The 16,176-nt window shown below is 50.1% G+C and overlaps 3 protein-coding genes across 3 annotated transcripts; 1 reads left to right on the top strand and 2 right to left on the bottom strand.

Annotated features, from left to right (window-relative positions):
* Nucleotides 1-4,198: 4,198 nt before the first annotated feature.
* Tbcb (tubulin folding cofactor B) lies at nucleotides 4,199-11,275 on the bottom strand. The gene is made up of 6 exons (XM_010631883.3): nucleotides 10,961-11,275; nucleotides 10,441-10,584; nucleotides 7,147-7,243; nucleotides 6,113-6,304; nucleotides 4,499-4,571; nucleotides 4,199-4,325 (listed from the first exon to the last, which is right to left on the bottom strand). Exons 1-6 carry the CDS (start codon nucleotides 11,102-11,104, stop codon nucleotides 4,211-4,213), a joined length of 765 nt encoding a protein of 254 aa, XP_010630185.1. The 5' UTR covers nucleotides 11,105-11,275; the 3' UTR covers nucleotides 4,199-4,210.
* A 378-nt stretch (nucleotides 11,276-11,653) lies between these two features.
* Nucleotides 11,654-13,096, top strand: Polr2i (RNA polymerase II subunit I). Its single transcript, XM_010631884.2, has 6 exons — nucleotides 11,654-11,801; nucleotides 11,875-11,929; nucleotides 12,379-12,452; nucleotides 12,533-12,607; nucleotides 12,711-12,762; nucleotides 12,990-13,096. Exons 1-6 carry the CDS (start codon nucleotides 11,743-11,745, stop codon nucleotides 13,050-13,052), a joined length of 378 nt encoding a protein of 125 aa, XP_010630186.1. The 5' UTR covers nucleotides 11,654-11,742; the 3' UTR covers nucleotides 13,053-13,096.
* Nucleotides 13,071-15,051, bottom strand: Ovol3 (ovo like zinc finger 3). Its single transcript, XM_010631887.2, has 4 exons — nucleotides 14,958-15,051; nucleotides 14,814-14,878; nucleotides 13,837-14,041; nucleotides 13,071-13,353 (listed from the first exon to the last, which is right to left on the bottom strand). Exons 1-4 carry the CDS (start codon nucleotides 15,049-15,051, stop codon nucleotides 13,145-13,147), a joined length of 573 nt encoding a protein of 190 aa, XP_010630189.1. The 3' UTR covers nucleotides 13,071-13,144.
* Nucleotides 15,052-16,176: the final 1,125 nt, after the last annotated feature.

The following is a 16,176-nucleotide window of genomic DNA, read 5'->3' as shown; positions in this document are numbered from 1 at the left end:
TCAGGCAGGCTGGCCCTGAACTCACAATGTAGTTTATGCTGATTTGAACTCACAGCGATCCTCCTGCTTAAGCCTCAGGCATATGCCACCATACTGGCTCTATCAGCCCACTTTATAGAAAGAAAGCTGAAACCTTAGAGGGGAGGAATACCTACGTTGGGTCACTTGGCTGGTCAGGAAGAGCTGGTGTTTGAATCTGGGCTGTCTTGAGTCAGTTTCAGTTATCCCAAGTTTGTAATTGGCACAAAAATCAGTATAAAGTCTGTTCAGCACAGGAGTCAGGTTTTTGATCAGCAGGAATCACTAAAGGGATTAACTTCAGGCCTAGAAAGTCCTGTCCCTTTTTGTTCAAGTGACTCATATTTCAACGTTACCCCTGCCACAAATCCCTTCTCCAGCACCATCTGATTTTATTCCTCCTTGTCCACTATCACAACCTTATTAATAATGGGGTATAACATTAAAAACTTGACTGCATGGTGGAGCATGCCTGCAATCCCAGTACTTGGGAGGCTGAGGCAGGAGGATTGTGTGAGTTCAAGGCCAGCCTGGACTATTTAGGGACCTTGTCAATCAATCAATCACAAACATGAGGAAAGAGGATCGAGTTTAAGGCCAGCATGGGATACTAGTGAGACACCCTACCTCAAAATAACCAAAACAACAAAACACTGTTCCTGTAATTATCTGTTCACTTGTTTGCCTTAATATTCGAGCAAAGGCTGTATCCAACTCATGTGTATTCCCATTGTTGACCGAACATACACAGGGAGGCTCAAAAAGTAGTTTTAAAAATGTGAGCAGTGTTGGACAGTCATTGTTTTCCATCTGCACTGCTTTAAGATTTATGAAATCTGCCGGGCATGGTGGTACACACCTGTAATCCCAGCACTCGGGAGGCTGAGGCAGGAGGATTGCTGAGTTCGAGACCAACCTGGGCTACATAGTGAGTTCGAGGTCAGCCTCAACTACATAGTGAGACCCTGTCTCAAAAAACCAAAAACAAACAAACAAGATTTATGAAATCTACTGCCACCTGTTTCGCAAGCACAAGGACTGAGTTTGATTCCCGGTATGTTAAAAAAAAAAATTATAAAATCTAGCAGGGTCCATTTTATTCTCTAAAGGGTTAAACTAGCAGTGCACTGGTGCACTCCTGTATTCCACAGCACTGAGGAGGCTGAGGCAGAATTGCTGTGAGTTTAAGGTCAACCTGGGCTACATAATTCAAGGCCAGCTTGAACTACACAGCAAGTCCCTGTCTCCAAAAAAGTGGGGGGTAAGCTGGGCGTGGTGGCCCACGCCTGTAATCCCAGCACTCAGGAGGCTGAGGCAGGAGGATCACTGAGATCGAGACCAGCCTGGGCTACATAGTGAGTTCCAGATCAGTCTCAACTACATAGTGAGACCCTGTCTCAAAAAAACAAAACAAAAAAACCCAAAAAGTGGGGGGTAAATTCGTGGTCATCACCCTTCCCACCAAAGAGGGGAGGTGGGTGGTACCCATTAAGCATGGACAGTTGTTAGGGCGGGAGTAAACTCACAGCCCCTCCTGCTGTTTCCCCTAAGGTTATGGATCTGGTGACTAGCACAGGGCCCACCAGTCTGTGGTCTTTGTTTTTAGTAACAGCAAATAACAGGGAGCTAGCTGCCCAGCCTAGGAATATGTTCCAAAGCACACTTTGCATCTATAGGGGTTGCCTGAGTGATGAGTCTGCGCCCATACAAAGTGAGAAATGAAATGTGTAATCACTTTCAGGGCAGGTTTTGTGTTTTTGTTTCGTTTTTGTCCTGGGGATGGAACTCAGGACCTTGTGCTTGCAAGGCAGGTAGGGTGCCACTGAGCTAAATCCCTGGCCCTTCAGGGTAGGTTTTTATTTTCTATCATCATCATCACCATCAGGGACAGTATCATGCTATGTAGTTCAGGCTGGCCTCAAACTTGCAGTGAATCTCCTGCCTCAGCCTCCTGAGCACTGGGATTACAGGTGGCACCACCTGGCTCAGCTCACAGGATCATCTTCCCCCTTCTTTTGGCCTCACCCTAAGGCAGTGCACTCTGAGACCAGAATCCGGTCCTCAGTGCTGATTTACTAGCTAATTCTGCTAGAGTCTCTGGCTGAATTTGGTTGTTGGGTTTTTATACTTTGCATCTTGCTGGGTGTGGTGACACACCCGTACAGTCCTACCACTTGGGAGGCTGAGGCAGAAGGATCACTGCAAATTCCAGGCCAGCCTGAACTACACAGTGAAACTGCCTCAAAAATTCTAAATAAAGATTGGATCTTATATATATCCCAAACGCTCACACAGGAGATGCTGGTTGGAAAGCCTGGGACACGTCCTCTCATCCTCCTCACTCTGACAACTCTGACATGGAGGGGGCCAAAGCCTTGGCATCCTTTTCTTTTTTTAAATTTTACTTTTGGTACCAGAATTGAACTGAGGACTTAGCACTTGCAAGGTAGGCACTGCACCACTGAGCTACAATTCTGGCCCAGCATCCTTTTCTAAATGAACTCTTCTTTTTTTCCTTTTCTTGGTAGACGGACAACTTCATTGATCGTGTATAGGTGGGGGGTGCACAGGTGTATTCTATACATCTATCCCTTTTGGGTATCTGATGTCGGTCTCAAGTGTCTGTGCGGGTGTGAGGCTCCCCCGTAAGTCAGTGAGCACTGATTCTGCAGAGGACCTCCTGAGTGCAGCTATTTTGGTGTCTGCAGTGTTTGAGAGTGAGTGTGTGGGGTGTGTGTCTAAACAGGTTCATGTACTCTGTAGTGGGTGAAAGAATACAAAACTTAAGACTGCACATGGAAGGGCCAGGGATTTAGCTCAGTGGTTCCACTGCCTGCTTCACAGGCGCAAGGACCCGAGTTCGATCCCCGGTACCAAAAAAAAAAAAAAAAAAAAAAAAAAAAAAAAAAAAAAAGACTGCCTATGGCTGTGAGCACTTCCCTCGAGAATCTCTCGGCAATCAGGCAGTTTATTTCATTCTTTTGAGACAGGATGTTGCTATGTAGTCCAGGCTGTCCTTCAACTTCTGATTCTCCTACCTCAGCCTCTTGAGTGCTGGAATTACAGGGATGCACCACGATACCATCTCATTCTTAAATGTAGCTGTGCTGCTTCCTCTTCTCTAAAAGTTGTAATTAAGTAACTGCAACAATTAAGCAGTTTCCCATATAGACTTCCTACCAAGAATCCGTTTTAGGAGCTGAGGGACTATTACTGTACATGCAGACATATACATGATGCAACTCAGGCTTCCCAGAATACACAGGACGTACACTTACTGACTTACTTGAAGGTAGTGTCCTTTGCCAGGCTCTATAATGCTATGAGGAATGGCTACATGCCACTCTCGTCTAATTTCTTTCTTCAAAATATTAAGTGAACAGGGAAGGTTTTCCCACCCACACGGAGTGTGGCAGGACTACAGTACTTGCTTACCTTCAACATCCCTTCTCCCCTACTTCTGTAGTACACAACTTCTGATATTTGGCAGAGGACATGGCTGCACAAAATAAAACCTCATTTTCCCAGATCCCTTTACAGCTACATGTGGCCATGTGACAAACTTCTGGCCAAACAGCTAGCAAGTTTTGAGTCGCACATCTTCCCTAAAAACCAAGGTTATCCCTCCTCCTTTTCTTTCCATGGCTGAAGCAGATTGGGTGGGAATCATGAGAAAATGGGACATAAGACGAAATGTAAGTGATTAACCCCTGACACACTGGAGTCACTATATTGGCTCCTGGTGATTGCATGCAACTTTACATGAAAAAGAATTAAGCTTTCAAAGAAAAAAAAAAGAATTAAGCTTTCAACTTGTTCAACCCAGTATTATTTTTGGGCCTCTTTGTTATAGCAGCAGAACCTTATGTTAAGTAGAAAAGGACAAAGAACAATCTAATGTGCTTCCAACTACCATTTAAAGGACAAATACTCACCCTGCCCACTCTACTTTGCCCAGGCTATTTCACCCTCATTGATCCTGCTGCCCCAGCCCCTTCTAAAATTACTGAGTCTTCCCTGTACTTCCCAGGTTTTTGAAGAATTTAATGTAGGAGGCTCAAAAAAATCAGTGGCAGGGGAAAGATGAATAAAATTAAAATGGGGACAGGAGGAGATGGCCACAGGCACACATACAGGCAGGGGCAACAAGCGTCTGAGTTAGAAGCTGGAACAGAGAGGCCTTTCTTGGGTGTCACATCTCGTCCAGGCCATAGTCTTCCTCTGGGAAATCTCCCACTGTCACAAGTGATGGCTTGACAAAGGCGCCGTACTTGGCTTGGCATTCAAAGTAGCGTTTCCCATTCACACTGCAGGGCAAGCAGAGGGGCCAGTGATCAGGGGACCCCATCAGGACTCTCACTCCATGTGCCACCCTAGCAGCACACAGGCACACACATGCATGCACAGCTGTGCATATGCGTGTACACACACACACACACACACACACACACACACACACCACAGCAGAAATGCTTGTTACCTGCCATCGTTTTTCCCTAATGGTTCATCATAGCGGATGCCAATCCAATAGCCAGGCTTGAAATCTGTGAGTCCTGCCCAGGGGAGAAATCTCAGTGAAACCCCAGCCTCATATTCATTGCTGCCCGAGTAGGAAGCCTGTCCTGCAAACCACTCCTTGCTACTCCATCGCTCCTACCCAGGACCTTTTCCCTCTGCTGCCACATGCCTAGCTACTTCCCCTTTCTGAAATTGATTTTCCCCACTATAAGCAGCCACTAATTTATATTCTGTCCCAATAGATCTGCCTATTCTGTTGGTTTTGTTTCGAGACAGAGTCTCACTCTATAGTTCAGACTGGCCTTAAATGCATGATAATCTTCCTTCCTCAGCCCCCAAGTGCTAGGATTACAGGTGTGTGCACACCCAGCAATTCTCATATTCTGGATATTTCCTGTAAATGGATTCATACAATATATGCACTTTGTGACTGGCTGTGTTCACTTCACACTTCATCCATATCATACGCATATCAGTACTTCGTTACTGCTGCGTGAGATTATGTTATACGGGCCCACCACATTTTATTTCTTCATTCATCAGTCCTTGGACATTGAAGTTGTTTCCACTTCTTTTGACTATTATGAATGATGTTGTCGTAAACATTCTTGTATAATAAGTGGTTTTTAATTTTGTTTTTTATGTTTTTGTGTTTTTAGATGGAGTCTGTCATTGTAGTTCAGGCTGGCGTTGCACTCACTGTGTAGCCTGGGGTAGCCTTGAACTTAGGACAATACTTCTGCCCGCTGTGAGCCCTCATGTCCAGCTTGTGTTGTTGTTTTGTTTTGACTTGTTTCCAGTACCAGGGATCGAACTCAGGACCTGGCCCTTGCCGGGCAGGTGTGGTACCACTTAGCTAAATCTCCAGCCAGATTGTATAATAAGTTTTTAAATGGGCATTTTCATTTCTTTATACACGGGAGTGGAATCAATGGTTCAGGTGTAGTCTATGCTTAACCTTTTGTGTGTGTGATGTTGGGAATAGAACCTAGGCCCTGGCAAGGAGTGGGCAAATGCTCTAGTTCTGATCCACTTGCCCAGCCCTGTACTTAGCCTCTTGAGAAACTGCCATGCTGTTTTCTACAGCAGCTGCATGTTCTACATTCCCACCAGCAGTGTATAAGTCCAGTTTTTTTGCATCCTGGCCAGCACTTAGAAGGGTGAGACAGGAGCAACTTCCTACACAGCGAGTTCAAGGACCCTGAACTACATAGCAAGACCTTGTTTCAAGAAACAAGCAAACAAACAAAAACTGAGAGGTAGCTGCTGATTGATGGTTATGGCGTTTAGTGTTCTGAAACTGTGGCGATAATGCTACAGTTCTGTGAATATACTGAAAACCAATGAACTGTGCACTTTCCTGAGTACAGATGTACACTGGTTTGAACTACGCACTTTAAAGAATGAGTTGTGTGGTAGCTCTGTGCTTCCCTCTTCCCTGCCATCAACACCCTGAGTCGTCACTGTCAGATAATGAGACCGGGATCTCCTTGAGGACCAGGGCTCTGGCAAAGCCCACCTGAAGGAATGATGTCCCTCTCAGCCTTGGGACTCTGCCGTCCCGTGGGCCACATACCTACATACATGACGGTGCCCCGGCGAGGGGACTGCCCGGGGGCCCGCACTTCGCAGCGGCTGCCCACAGAGATGGTACCGGCTAGGGCCTTCTCCTCAACGAGGCGCTGGGCAGCCTCGGCCTCTTGCTGTGCCCGCTCCTCTTCATTGTACCGGCCGAGTTTGCTGCGCTTCATGAAGGAGCGAACGGTGTCTGTGGGTCAGGAGGGGAATGGGGTGAGGCCCTATCTTTGGTGCTGCATCCAACTACAAAGGGCCAATATTGATGGAGTAATTGCTACCCTAAAGGACCATCCACCACCCAAGCCCCTGCCTCTCTCCAGGATTCTGCCTCACTACAATCCAGAAACTAACAGATGCTGACCAGCTCTGGTTCTTCATATGACCGCATCTTCTGGGTTTTCTTTATTTTCCCCAGACAAGTTGTTACTATGTACTTCAGGCTGGCCTTGAATCAACATTTAGCCCCAGCTGGCCTCAAACTCATGGTGATCCTCCTGCCTCAGCCTCCCGAGTACTGGGATAACAGGCGTGTGCCACCATGCCAGGCTCCCCATCTTCTTATACATCTCTCTTCCTGTGTGTCTCCCATTTACCTTCATCCAGCCCTGAAGCCCCTCATCTTCGCTACCACATTCTGATGTGAGCCAGACACCGGCTCCCACTGCACACCGCCTTGTCTGTACCCATGTTCTGCCCTCACATCCCATCTGCCTGCCCCATGCATCATCGTGTCCTGTTCCCCCAACCCTCTCCCTTCAATCCTCCTTCCGCCTTCCCAAGCCCCCGTCTGCCTGCCATACCCTCCACACCTCCCAGCCTCCAATCTCTACATGCCATGTCTGTCTCAATGGCTCTCCCATCCCCCGGCTGTCCCCACCGCCAACCTCACCCCACCCTGCTCCATCCTCCAAAACCCTCTACCCCCAGTGTCCCTCCAGACTCGGGTGACACCCGTCTTGTCCCACCTGCCACTCCATCACACACAGCAGCTCTGGGCCCCACAAGCCATCCCTCCCACACCCTGTTCTCTACCTTGCCTCTGGTCATAGGCTTCTTGTGATATCTGGTATCTCTCCACCTTGGACACATCCTCATACTCCCCGAGGCGGGCGCCGCTGTGGTCAATGACCTGTAGTGAGGGGCAGGGGCGTCAAGGTCTGACGAGGGAGGCCTGGGATGCTGGGGTGCAGCTGTACACTAGAGCATTCTATCCACTCAGGTCTCCCCGATTTAGAAGACACATTCCTCCACCCACCTTTATCGAGGCCTCTGTGCTCTCCTGAGCTCAGCAGAGGACAGGCGTAGATAACCACACTGACCACCTCCCCTTTCTCACCCCCATCCAAACCCCTGGAGGCTGTGTCTACCCCCAACACACCCCACATACTGGCATCAGCATCACTCCTGGTCCTAACGTCACTGAACCTCATCAGTGGAGCTCAGGCTTGCCCACAGCTCTCAGGGTTCCTCTAAGGCCCTTTGGCCCCCCCAGGCTGGTCCCAATCTCCAGTACCAGGAGCATCTCCTCCTGTGCCAGTGGGCCGTCAATGGACACTGGGATCATGGTGCAAAAATAGAAAACCCCTGCCCTCAGGCAAACCAGCCATCAATGAATGAGTTTGTTTATTAAACACCAGGTGAGACAAGGCCTAGAGGGGAAAAAACCAACAGAGAAGCTGAAGAACACAAGAGAGGTGTTCAGGGCAGGCTTCTGAAAGGATGGAGCTCTGAGACAAGGCCTGAAGGATAAGAGGGACAGGAGGTGCACTGTCCAGAGGCAGACACATCCTGGCCCTGCTGCAGGAGTGTGGAGACAACAGTGAGGTGCAGAGATGGCTCCGTGTGACTCAAGGGTCCACAGGCTCCCCCTGGTCAGAGACTGTGAGGGCAGGGATGGAGCAGGGAGACCAGGGAGGAGGCTGATGGGATGTCCAGGCAGAGAGGGTGGAGTCTGGACCAGGGTGGGGGCAGTAGGGTGGAGGGGAAGAAATAAGATTCCTTGGACAATGGGTCAAGGATTACCCGACACCCTGTGTCTGGCCTTAACCACTGGGCTAACATGGCAAAAGGGAAACAGCCTTTATCTCTAGGACTGGGATGACTAAGAATTTTTTATTTTCTGTCAGCGATTTTTCTAAATTTGAAGTTGTTATTTTAAGCAATGAATGTAGGTGGTATTTATAAACAGAAAGAGAATTTTAGAAAAACACAAAAATCCCCCGAGGTTCCACCTCTAGGATCATCTTCCTTGAATAGCCTGGGCAGGACAATCTTCTGTGAATGGCCTGGGATATCAGAGACCTGTCTGCACCTCATCACCTGTGTGAGACCTGCAGACCCACCACCCACGCCTGATCCACGCACATCCCTAGGCTGAGGCCGCCACGTAGGCCCCAACTCTCAGTTCTGGGCCCAGCAGAGTCCTGACCTCATTGCCTCACGTGCACTATCACAGCAGCCCTCCCTGGTCCCTGCTTCTCCTTCCTTCAGGTTTCTCTGACCCACAACCTAAGAGAGCCTGTGAATATGTGCGTCCTCATCGCTCGGAGTTCTTGCCAGTTTCCACCTCCTTCTGCCATAACCCCTGGTAGTCACTGTGCTCCCGCCTGCCTCAGGGTGTCTGCACATGCTGTGTCCTCGTCTTCAGTTGACTTTCTCTATTCTTCAGGTCTCTACTCAAACAGCAACTGCTCCAGGAAGCCCTCCCAGACCTCACTGACGGGCCAGGTACCCAGGCATAGTCTCCTAGCTCCCAGATCTCACGTATGACCCTCATCTCCACTGACTCTACATTTGGTCCTATGATCATTCGGCTGCCTCTGCCTCACACAATGAAGAGAGCTAAACCAACTTCAGATGTGGCTCATAAATGGGAGCATACAGATGCAATCAACATTCCATTTAATCAATAAATGAAAGAGAAAAAAAAATCAGTTCTTTGAGCATAGTGATGCTTGAAGTCATACAGATCAAGTTCAAAATTCTAGGGACAAGCTGGGTGTCGTGATACACGCCTGTAATCCCAGCACTTTGGAGGCTAAGGCAAGAGGATCACAAGTTCAAGAGTCCTGCTTGGCAACTTAGTGAGACCCTGTCTAAATAAAGGCAGGGAGGGGGTCTGGGGATGTAGCTCAGTGCAAAGCCCTGAGTTCAATCCCCAGTACCATCCAAAAAACAAAAAAATTCTAGCAAAATTAATTCTTGCTTGCCTATTGTGCAAAGGCCCTGGGTTCAATCCCTAGCAGTGTAAAAAAAAAAAAAAGAAAAGAAAAGAAAAAAGTTTTCTCATTTGCTTTTTTTTTTTTTTGCTACCGGGGATTGAACTCTGGCCCTTGCACTTGCAAGGCAGGCGGCAGAACCACTAAGTTAAATCCCCAGCCCCAAAAGTTTTCTCATTTGCAAAATGGGAATGATTATACTATGTTCCCACTCTTATTTAATGGACTCAATTCATCATTTAACAATGATTCACCAAGTATCCTCTGTTCCATTGTGTTGGAGATATGACAGTGAAATAGAGGAAACCGTCTACCCTTCTAGCACACTATTCAGGGAGACAGATGACAAACTAGACCAAGGGTAACAATCCAGAGTATGTCAGATAACGGTGAGGACAGAGAACAAAAGCCTACAATAGCAAAAAACAGGAAAAGGAATGAGGTTAAAATTTTACAGAGGTTGGTGAAGGTGTCACTCAGGTGATGTTTAAGTAAAGGTTGGAAAGAAGGGGCGAGGCATATGGGCACATGTTGAACAGAACTACTCAGGTGGAGCATATATATGGTGTATGCAAGGGCCCTGAGGTGGATCTCACCTAGGATGTCTAAGGGGCAATGTGGCTTTGTAGACTGAAGAGGGGCAGATGTCTGAAGACAGAAAGAATGCTATGAGCTGGTGCACACAGAGGTTCTGTTGTGGCTTCTCCCTGTCTGGCTTCACTGCTCACCACGGCTCACCTCATAGTTTTAATATCCTCTTGTACTTTCCTCCACCTGCAATACCCTTCCTACCTCTTCCCTTGGGTTGTTCTCTGCTTATCTTTTAGGTCTCAGCTCAAGTGTTCCTTCCTCCAAAGATGCCTTTTTGTACTCCCAGGTAGAGCCAGGCATCTTTTCTCTGAGGTCCCAGTTCCCAGGCTCTCCCCCTCCCATCCCACACCCCTCTAGGAGGTCACAGGCTAGTGATGGGTCCGCTTCTCACCACACCGGACTAGGAAAACAGCTTTCATGAAGGTAGAGCCTATACTGGTTATCACACAGGGCAAAGAACAGCACTGCTGAATAAATGAATGAGTGAGGTGTGGGTTCCCAGGTAGGGTGGCCTCACATGGACGCGGCAGCCATCATCTACGGGGTAGGAGCCCAGCAGTGCATCCTCCTGATCCAACTTGCCGTAGAACTTGTCATCAGCACCATACAGTTCCAGTTCCATGCAGGAAGCAGGGCTGCCCACCACCAACTCCAGTTTACACTGCGGGAAGGGCGAAGGATGAGGAGAAAGCCTGTCAGGGACCCATCCTCTGCTCTGCGACTCCATGCTCTGTATCAACAACCAAGTTTTCCCAAAAGACCCATCACTCACGACCCGCCAGGCCCTGCTCCTTCTGCACACTGCTCCTTCTGCTCTGGCCCCTACCCTAAGGAGCATCGGATTTTCCCTCGGCCCCACCTCAACTCTCTGGACTCTCAGGATCCTTCTGGCCCCAACCCACGAGGCTCGGTCTACAGTCCTTGGAACCTCAGATAATCCGTGGCCCAGCCACCTCGCTCTCACGCCCCTCCCTGCATTCGGGAAGCCCCATTTTTTCTTTATCCCGCTCCTCGGGACCCCGCCCCCACGGCCACACCTTGAACTCAGCGATCGTGAGGCTGCGACTGTATCGCTTTTCAGAGCGAAAACTATTGAGGGAACTGCTGATGAAAACGGTCACTGTAGGGGCCGTCATCCCCGTCACCTCCATCTCGCCACGCCCGGCTGCGGCCCGCAGCATAGATCCACCGCCTCACACCGGCTCCGCAGCCGCCGCCGCCTGGGATATCAGCTTCTGGGATATCAGCCCCGCCCCCTGGCTCCAGGGTTTGCCCAATCTGCGCGCTCCCGCTGGAAGGACCTGCCAATCGCCGTCGTCCTTTCTCGGTCAGGAAGAGGGCTCTCCTGAATGCTTGGGTATATCCAGCCAATCCCAAGAGGCCGTTCGTGGTTTACGGTTCTTGCAATAGGCACAGAGAAACGCGAAGGCGGGAGGGAGTAGATTGAAGCCGAAAGGAAGGACTGGCAGTAATTACCTCGGCCGGTGGTGAGTAATCTCGGCGCATGTGCAATGGCCTGAGGGCCATTTAAATGGCTTCTATTTGCGCTTTGCGGATTACGTTGTACATAATATTCCCGGCTTTTGTACTGCATCCATCATCTTGCAAAGTAGAGAGGCGAGTTCCAGAAAATGGAAGCAAATAAGATATCAAAAGATGAAGTAAGCATTCAGCCAAACCTCAGCGCGAAGGCACCCGAAACGCTAGACCTCCGGGAGCCGATTCAAGCGCACGGTCCCACCCCTTTTAGTCTTGACTCTTCTCGCGACCTGTAGCACGGGGGAGCAGGCGCAGAAGGCTTGGCGGGCCTTGCGTAGCTATGGAACCAGACGGGACCTACGAGCCGGGCTTCGTGGGAATTAGATTCTGCCAGGAATGGTAAGGGCAGGGGAATAGGTGTGGAAAGGAAGTAGGGAGTGACTCCCCGGTGACCTGTGATTTCTCCTCACAGTAACAACATGCTGTACCCTAAAGAGGACAAGGAGAACCGTATTCTGCTGTACGCGGTGAGCGCGAGCCCACGGGGTAGAACCCGTGGTCTCCAACCTGTCCACTAGTTCCCTACATGGCCACCCTTCCCCATGTGACCCAAACTCTCTGTTCACTCCCACCGTGCCCTGTCTCGCCTCTTGGCTATTCCCCGAGTGACCCCACACTGTTGTCTATTTGCAAGGCGATTCGTCTTGAGACCATCGAGCAGCATTCCCAGGATCAGCCTGCCTTCCCTTCCCTTCCAGTCCTGCTGGGGATCTTTTTTGTTTGTTTTTTTGTTTTCCAAGACAGGATGTAGCACTATGTAGTTCAGCCTGGGCTTGAGGAGTCTATGTAGCCCAGACTAGCCTTGAATTTGCGGCGATCCTGCCTCAGCCTCCCAAGTACTGGGATTCCAGGTGTGCACTACCACACCTGGCTTGCTGGGGATCTCTTAATGACCCCCTTTCTGCCACTCTCCCAGTGCCGAAATTGTGATTACCAGCAGGAGGCAGACAACAGCTGCATCTACGTCAACAAAATCACGCATGAAGTGGAGTGAGTGATGAGACCGGGGCTTTGGAGAGAGGGTGTTGGGAGGCTCAGTATCATAATTATTCACCTCCCCACCCCTGCAGCGAACTGACCCAGATAATCGCTGACGTATCCCAGGACCCCACACTGCCTCGGACTGAGGACCACCCTTGTCAGAAGTGAGCCGGCAGCTGTTTTGGGGAGGGTCGTGGTTCCTCTTCATCCGCCCAGGGAGGAGGGAAGGGTGTGTCAAGCCTTTAGTGACTGAGCCATCCCCTTCAGGTGCGGCCACAAGGAGGCGGTGTTCTTCCAGTCACACAGTGCCCGTGCCGAGGTGGGTGCCAGGATAGCTTCTTAGGTAGAGCTTGCCCTTCCCAGGAGGTGGGAATACCAATAGTGTATTGGGATGAACCTGCCTTTCTCAAATCCAGAGCTAAACCCTTACGGACTGGGAAAGATCCCTTGAATGATCTCTTGGAGTGAGGTCCCAGTGGGTGGAGGGTCCTATACTGTACTGTCACTTGGGTCCAGACCTTTCTGACCCTGTATCTTTTTCGCCAGGACGCCATGCGCCTGTACTATGTATGCACTGCCCCACACTGCGGCCACCGCTGGACCGAGTGACCCGTCCCTCCTCTACCTGTAATAAATGCCAGGTTCTGTGTGCATGTTTCTTGTGTTTATTTGCCTCATGGGTAGGATGCTGGTGCCCTGTTTCAAGGAGCACGATGCATAGTGCGGTGCTGTGCGTAGGCATCTGGGCGAGAGCTGGTGAAGCCACAGTCCTCACACACATGCAGCTTTTCGCGGCGCTCCCGATAAGCATAGCTGGCTGGCTGCCCGTGCACTTTTGCAAGATGTGCTTCGAGGGAGCAACGCTGTGTAAAAGCTTTCCCACAAGCTGCGCAGCGGAATGGCCGAATTCCTGCAAAAATAAGGTACAGAGAAGGGATGGAGAGAGCAATGGCTTCTGGACTAAAGACTCCTCACCTTGCTTTCCAGCAGTGAACATTTCCTGTTCCTGTTCCAAGCTCATCAGTCTCTTCTATGATCCATCACCTGCTACTCTCACAGAATGCAAACATGGCTCAGACCCCTGTGTCTCTACTAGTCCTTCATCAGGAATTTCCTTCCTCTTGGAAGAGGGGCAGGGAAGGAGATGATCCTTAGCGTCCTTGAGCTTGGGAATGAATTCTGAACCAGCACCCTTGCCAGGCGCCTACCTTGGTGTTGTGTTACACCCACCTGCAGGAGTGTGAGTCACACCATATCTCAGGCCTCCTGTTTGCTGCTTCCCTGCCCCATATACACACAATGGCAACTGTATTGTGCGTACCTTCCTCCATTTCATGTTATCACCATCCCTCCCTGGGGCCCAGCAGCCCCTTCTGTTCCTGACATAGCTCACCAGTGTGAGTCCTCATGTGGCGCTTGAGATCGAAGGCATCGTGAAAGCCCTTGCCACAGCAGCAGCACACGTGGCGGCGCGCTGGGCTGTGGCACTTGAGGTGCCGGGTTAGCATGCGCTGCAGTGGAAAGGCCTTGGGGCAGAGAGGGCAGCCAAGTTTTCCGGGGCTCCTGGGAGCAGATGCCAGGGTTCCCTGTGTGGGCTGCTAGAGGGATCCAGGAATTAGCTCCTCCCACTGGACCCTCTGCCCAGGCTTTGTTACTTTGCAAACTGTTCTCACAAGTGTTTACAGAGTATCGGTATACAGGGAGGACCAGGAAAACAGCCTGTGACTAAACAGCCTGCTACCCTCTCCCCAAGCTCTTCCCTTTGGGAAGCCCAATCTTTTTGTTGTTTTGTTTTATTTTTGGTATCTGGATTCAAACTCAGGACCTTGCACTTTCAAGGCAGGCAGTGGCACCACCGAGCTAAATCCCTGGCCCCCTCCAACACTTTCTTAACACACTGTCCTAATTTTATTTTCTATACCTCCAGCCCCTTCCAGGAATAAGTTCTATAAAGGGGTAATTTTAGTCTTACTTCCTTTAAACATCCAGTACCCAGAATGGTGCCTGTTTCTCAATAAATACTGAAATAACCTTGAGCACACTTTCATTCCAAAGTGCCTTTGTTCTTCCAATGCATGCAGTGGAAATTAGCCCTTTTGGAGGTTTCCTATCCCTCACTCTCCAGCCTGCTCTGTTCCCTTGTCCAGTGTTAACAAAGCACATCATCCACTTGTTGGCTGGAATCCCTCTCTGCCCCACTGGACATAATGGGGCAGGACTTACAGCTGCCCACCCTGGGAATTCAGGATCTGAAACCTGACAGCTCACTGCAAGGGAAGGAAAGCATTCCTAGCTGAGAGAAACAGGTTCCAGTGCTGTGACTGGGCAGGGATGAAACAACTTGCTCTTGTGAGCCAGCTGCAGACTCACCGCTGCCCAAGGGTCCCCAAGGCTGGACGACTGGTGTGCTCCTGGTCCTACCAGGCTGCTGCAGTCTGCGGAGAGAAGCCACACAGGTGATATCTTCCTTGCCTCTCCCCTGCCCCATACCTCCATGCCCAGTGAGGGGCCCACCTGGGATATAGGCATCTCCCCGGAGTTGGTCAGGCAAGTGGCCCCAGTTGGGTGGCTGTGGACGCCGACTCCTGACCAGGAAGACACGGGGCATCACCTCAGCAGTGGTGAGATGGCTCCGCACACAGAGCTGGCTCTTCCAACTGCTTTCAGACCTCACACCTAGGACAACTGTCTCAGGTAGGAAGGGAGGGGGAACCCATGGAGGAGCCTCGTTCTCTTCATGCAAATTCTGTGAGGAGCTCAGGGAGCTGAGCTGGGCCTGGTATTCATCCTGCCCCTCTGAGACCAGTCTTGATTTGGAACTCTGCAGACTTCAGGAACCCACAAGCACTAGGACCCCCAGTGGGGTCAAGGAAGGGGACAAGAATCTAGGCAGTTCTCAGGTTTCGGGACAGGAAAGAAACATGGACCCAGCACTGGCAGGGAGAAAGACCTGAGGGTCTGTTTGCCAGGCAAATCAGTCGCCACCGGACATCGATAAGCATACTTGGTTATTCAAATCACAGCAGCTGTCTGAGGAAGTGGGGAGGGAACAGCTCTGATTGTCCTGTTTCAGAGGATGCAGGGAGGACAGCAGAGTGGACAGTTAAGGGCAAAAGGATCCAGGCTGTGCACCTTCAGGTAGGAGTCTGTACCTCTGATCCTCAGATGCTCAAAGCTGATCTAGTCAAAAGCACTATTCATTCTTATTACATATTTGAAAACTGGTTTATCAGTCCAGCCCTTAGTGACTGCCCGAGACACCACTTCCCACAGTCTGGAAACCAAAGGGGATCGTCTGACACAGACCAGGACTCTTCCCCAGCAATCTGGCTAGTTCTAGATTGGTCTTTGTCTGACCTCTGAAACGGGGGATAAGATTTTTTTTTTTGTACCGGAGATCAAACTCGGGGCCCTACACTTGCAATTCAGGCAATGGAACCACTGAGCTAAATCCCCAGCTCAGGGGATACGAATTTTGAACTCTCTCCATGCAGTTACCTTCTGTCATTTACCCAACAGTTTTCTCAGCTCTAATTCTAGCCCAGCCCTGAAAATGAACATTTAACGTCCATGGGGTAGAGAGCAGTGGCATCCCAGAGTGATCAAGAAACCCAAGGGGCTCTGGTGGCCAGAAGAGGCTCCTGATCCAGTAGAGGGGTTCAAGGAGTGGATAGGACCCCTGAAAGAAAGGGTTCAGGTGGGAGAGAGAGTGCTCCAGGCAGAGGGAACATTC

The sequence above is a fragment of the Fukomys damarensis genome, unplaced genomic scaffold (genome assembly GCF_012274545.1).
Source record: "Fukomys damarensis isolate Sample0158 unplaced genomic scaffold, DMR_v1.0_HiC HiC_scaffold_19, whole genome shotgun sequence".
NCBI lineage: Eukaryota > Metazoa > Chordata > Mammalia > Rodentia > Bathyergidae > Fukomys > Fukomys damarensis.
This window is presented reverse-complemented; position numbering and strand designations above follow the sequence as displayed.

Bases quoted from the DNA above. Each gene is read 5' to 3' on its own strand.
- Tbcb (XM_010631883.3), bottom strand. From the start codon at position 11,104: ATGCTGCGGGCCGCAGCCGGGCGTGGCGAGATGGAGGTGACGGGGATG. The intron at 10,585-10,960 runs GTGTGGCCGTGG...CCCTTCCCGCAG, and splicing joins TCACGATCGCTGAGTTCAAG to TGTAAACTGGAGTTGGTGGT. The intron at 4,326-4,498 runs GTAACAAGCATT...CTTGCCCTGCAG, and splicing joins TTAGGGAAAAACGATGGCAG to TGTGAATGGGAAACGCTACT.
- Polr2i (XM_010631884.2), top strand. From the start codon at position 11,743: ATGGAACCAGACGGGACCTACGAGCCGGGCTTCGTGGGAATTAGATTC. The intron at 11,930-12,378 runs GTGAGCGCGAGC...CCACTCTCCCAG, and splicing joins ACCGTATTCTGCTGTACGCG to TGCCGAAATTGTGATTACCA. The intron at 12,763-12,989 runs GTGGGTGCCAGG...CTTTTTCGCCAG, and splicing joins CACACAGTGCCCGTGCCGAG to GACGCCATGCGCCTGTACTA.
- Ovol3 (XM_010631887.2), bottom strand. From the start codon at position 15,051: ATGCCCCGTGTCTTCCTGGTCAGGAGTCGGCGTCCACAGCCACCCAAC. The intron at 14,042-14,813 runs GTGAGTCTGCAG...GGATCCCTCTAG, and splicing joins TTGGGGACCCTTGGGCAGCG to CAGCCCACACAGGGAACCCT. The intron at 13,354-13,836 runs GTGAGCTATGTC...TTATTTTTGCAG, and splicing joins CCACATGAGGACTCACACTG to GAATTCGGCCATTCCGCTGC.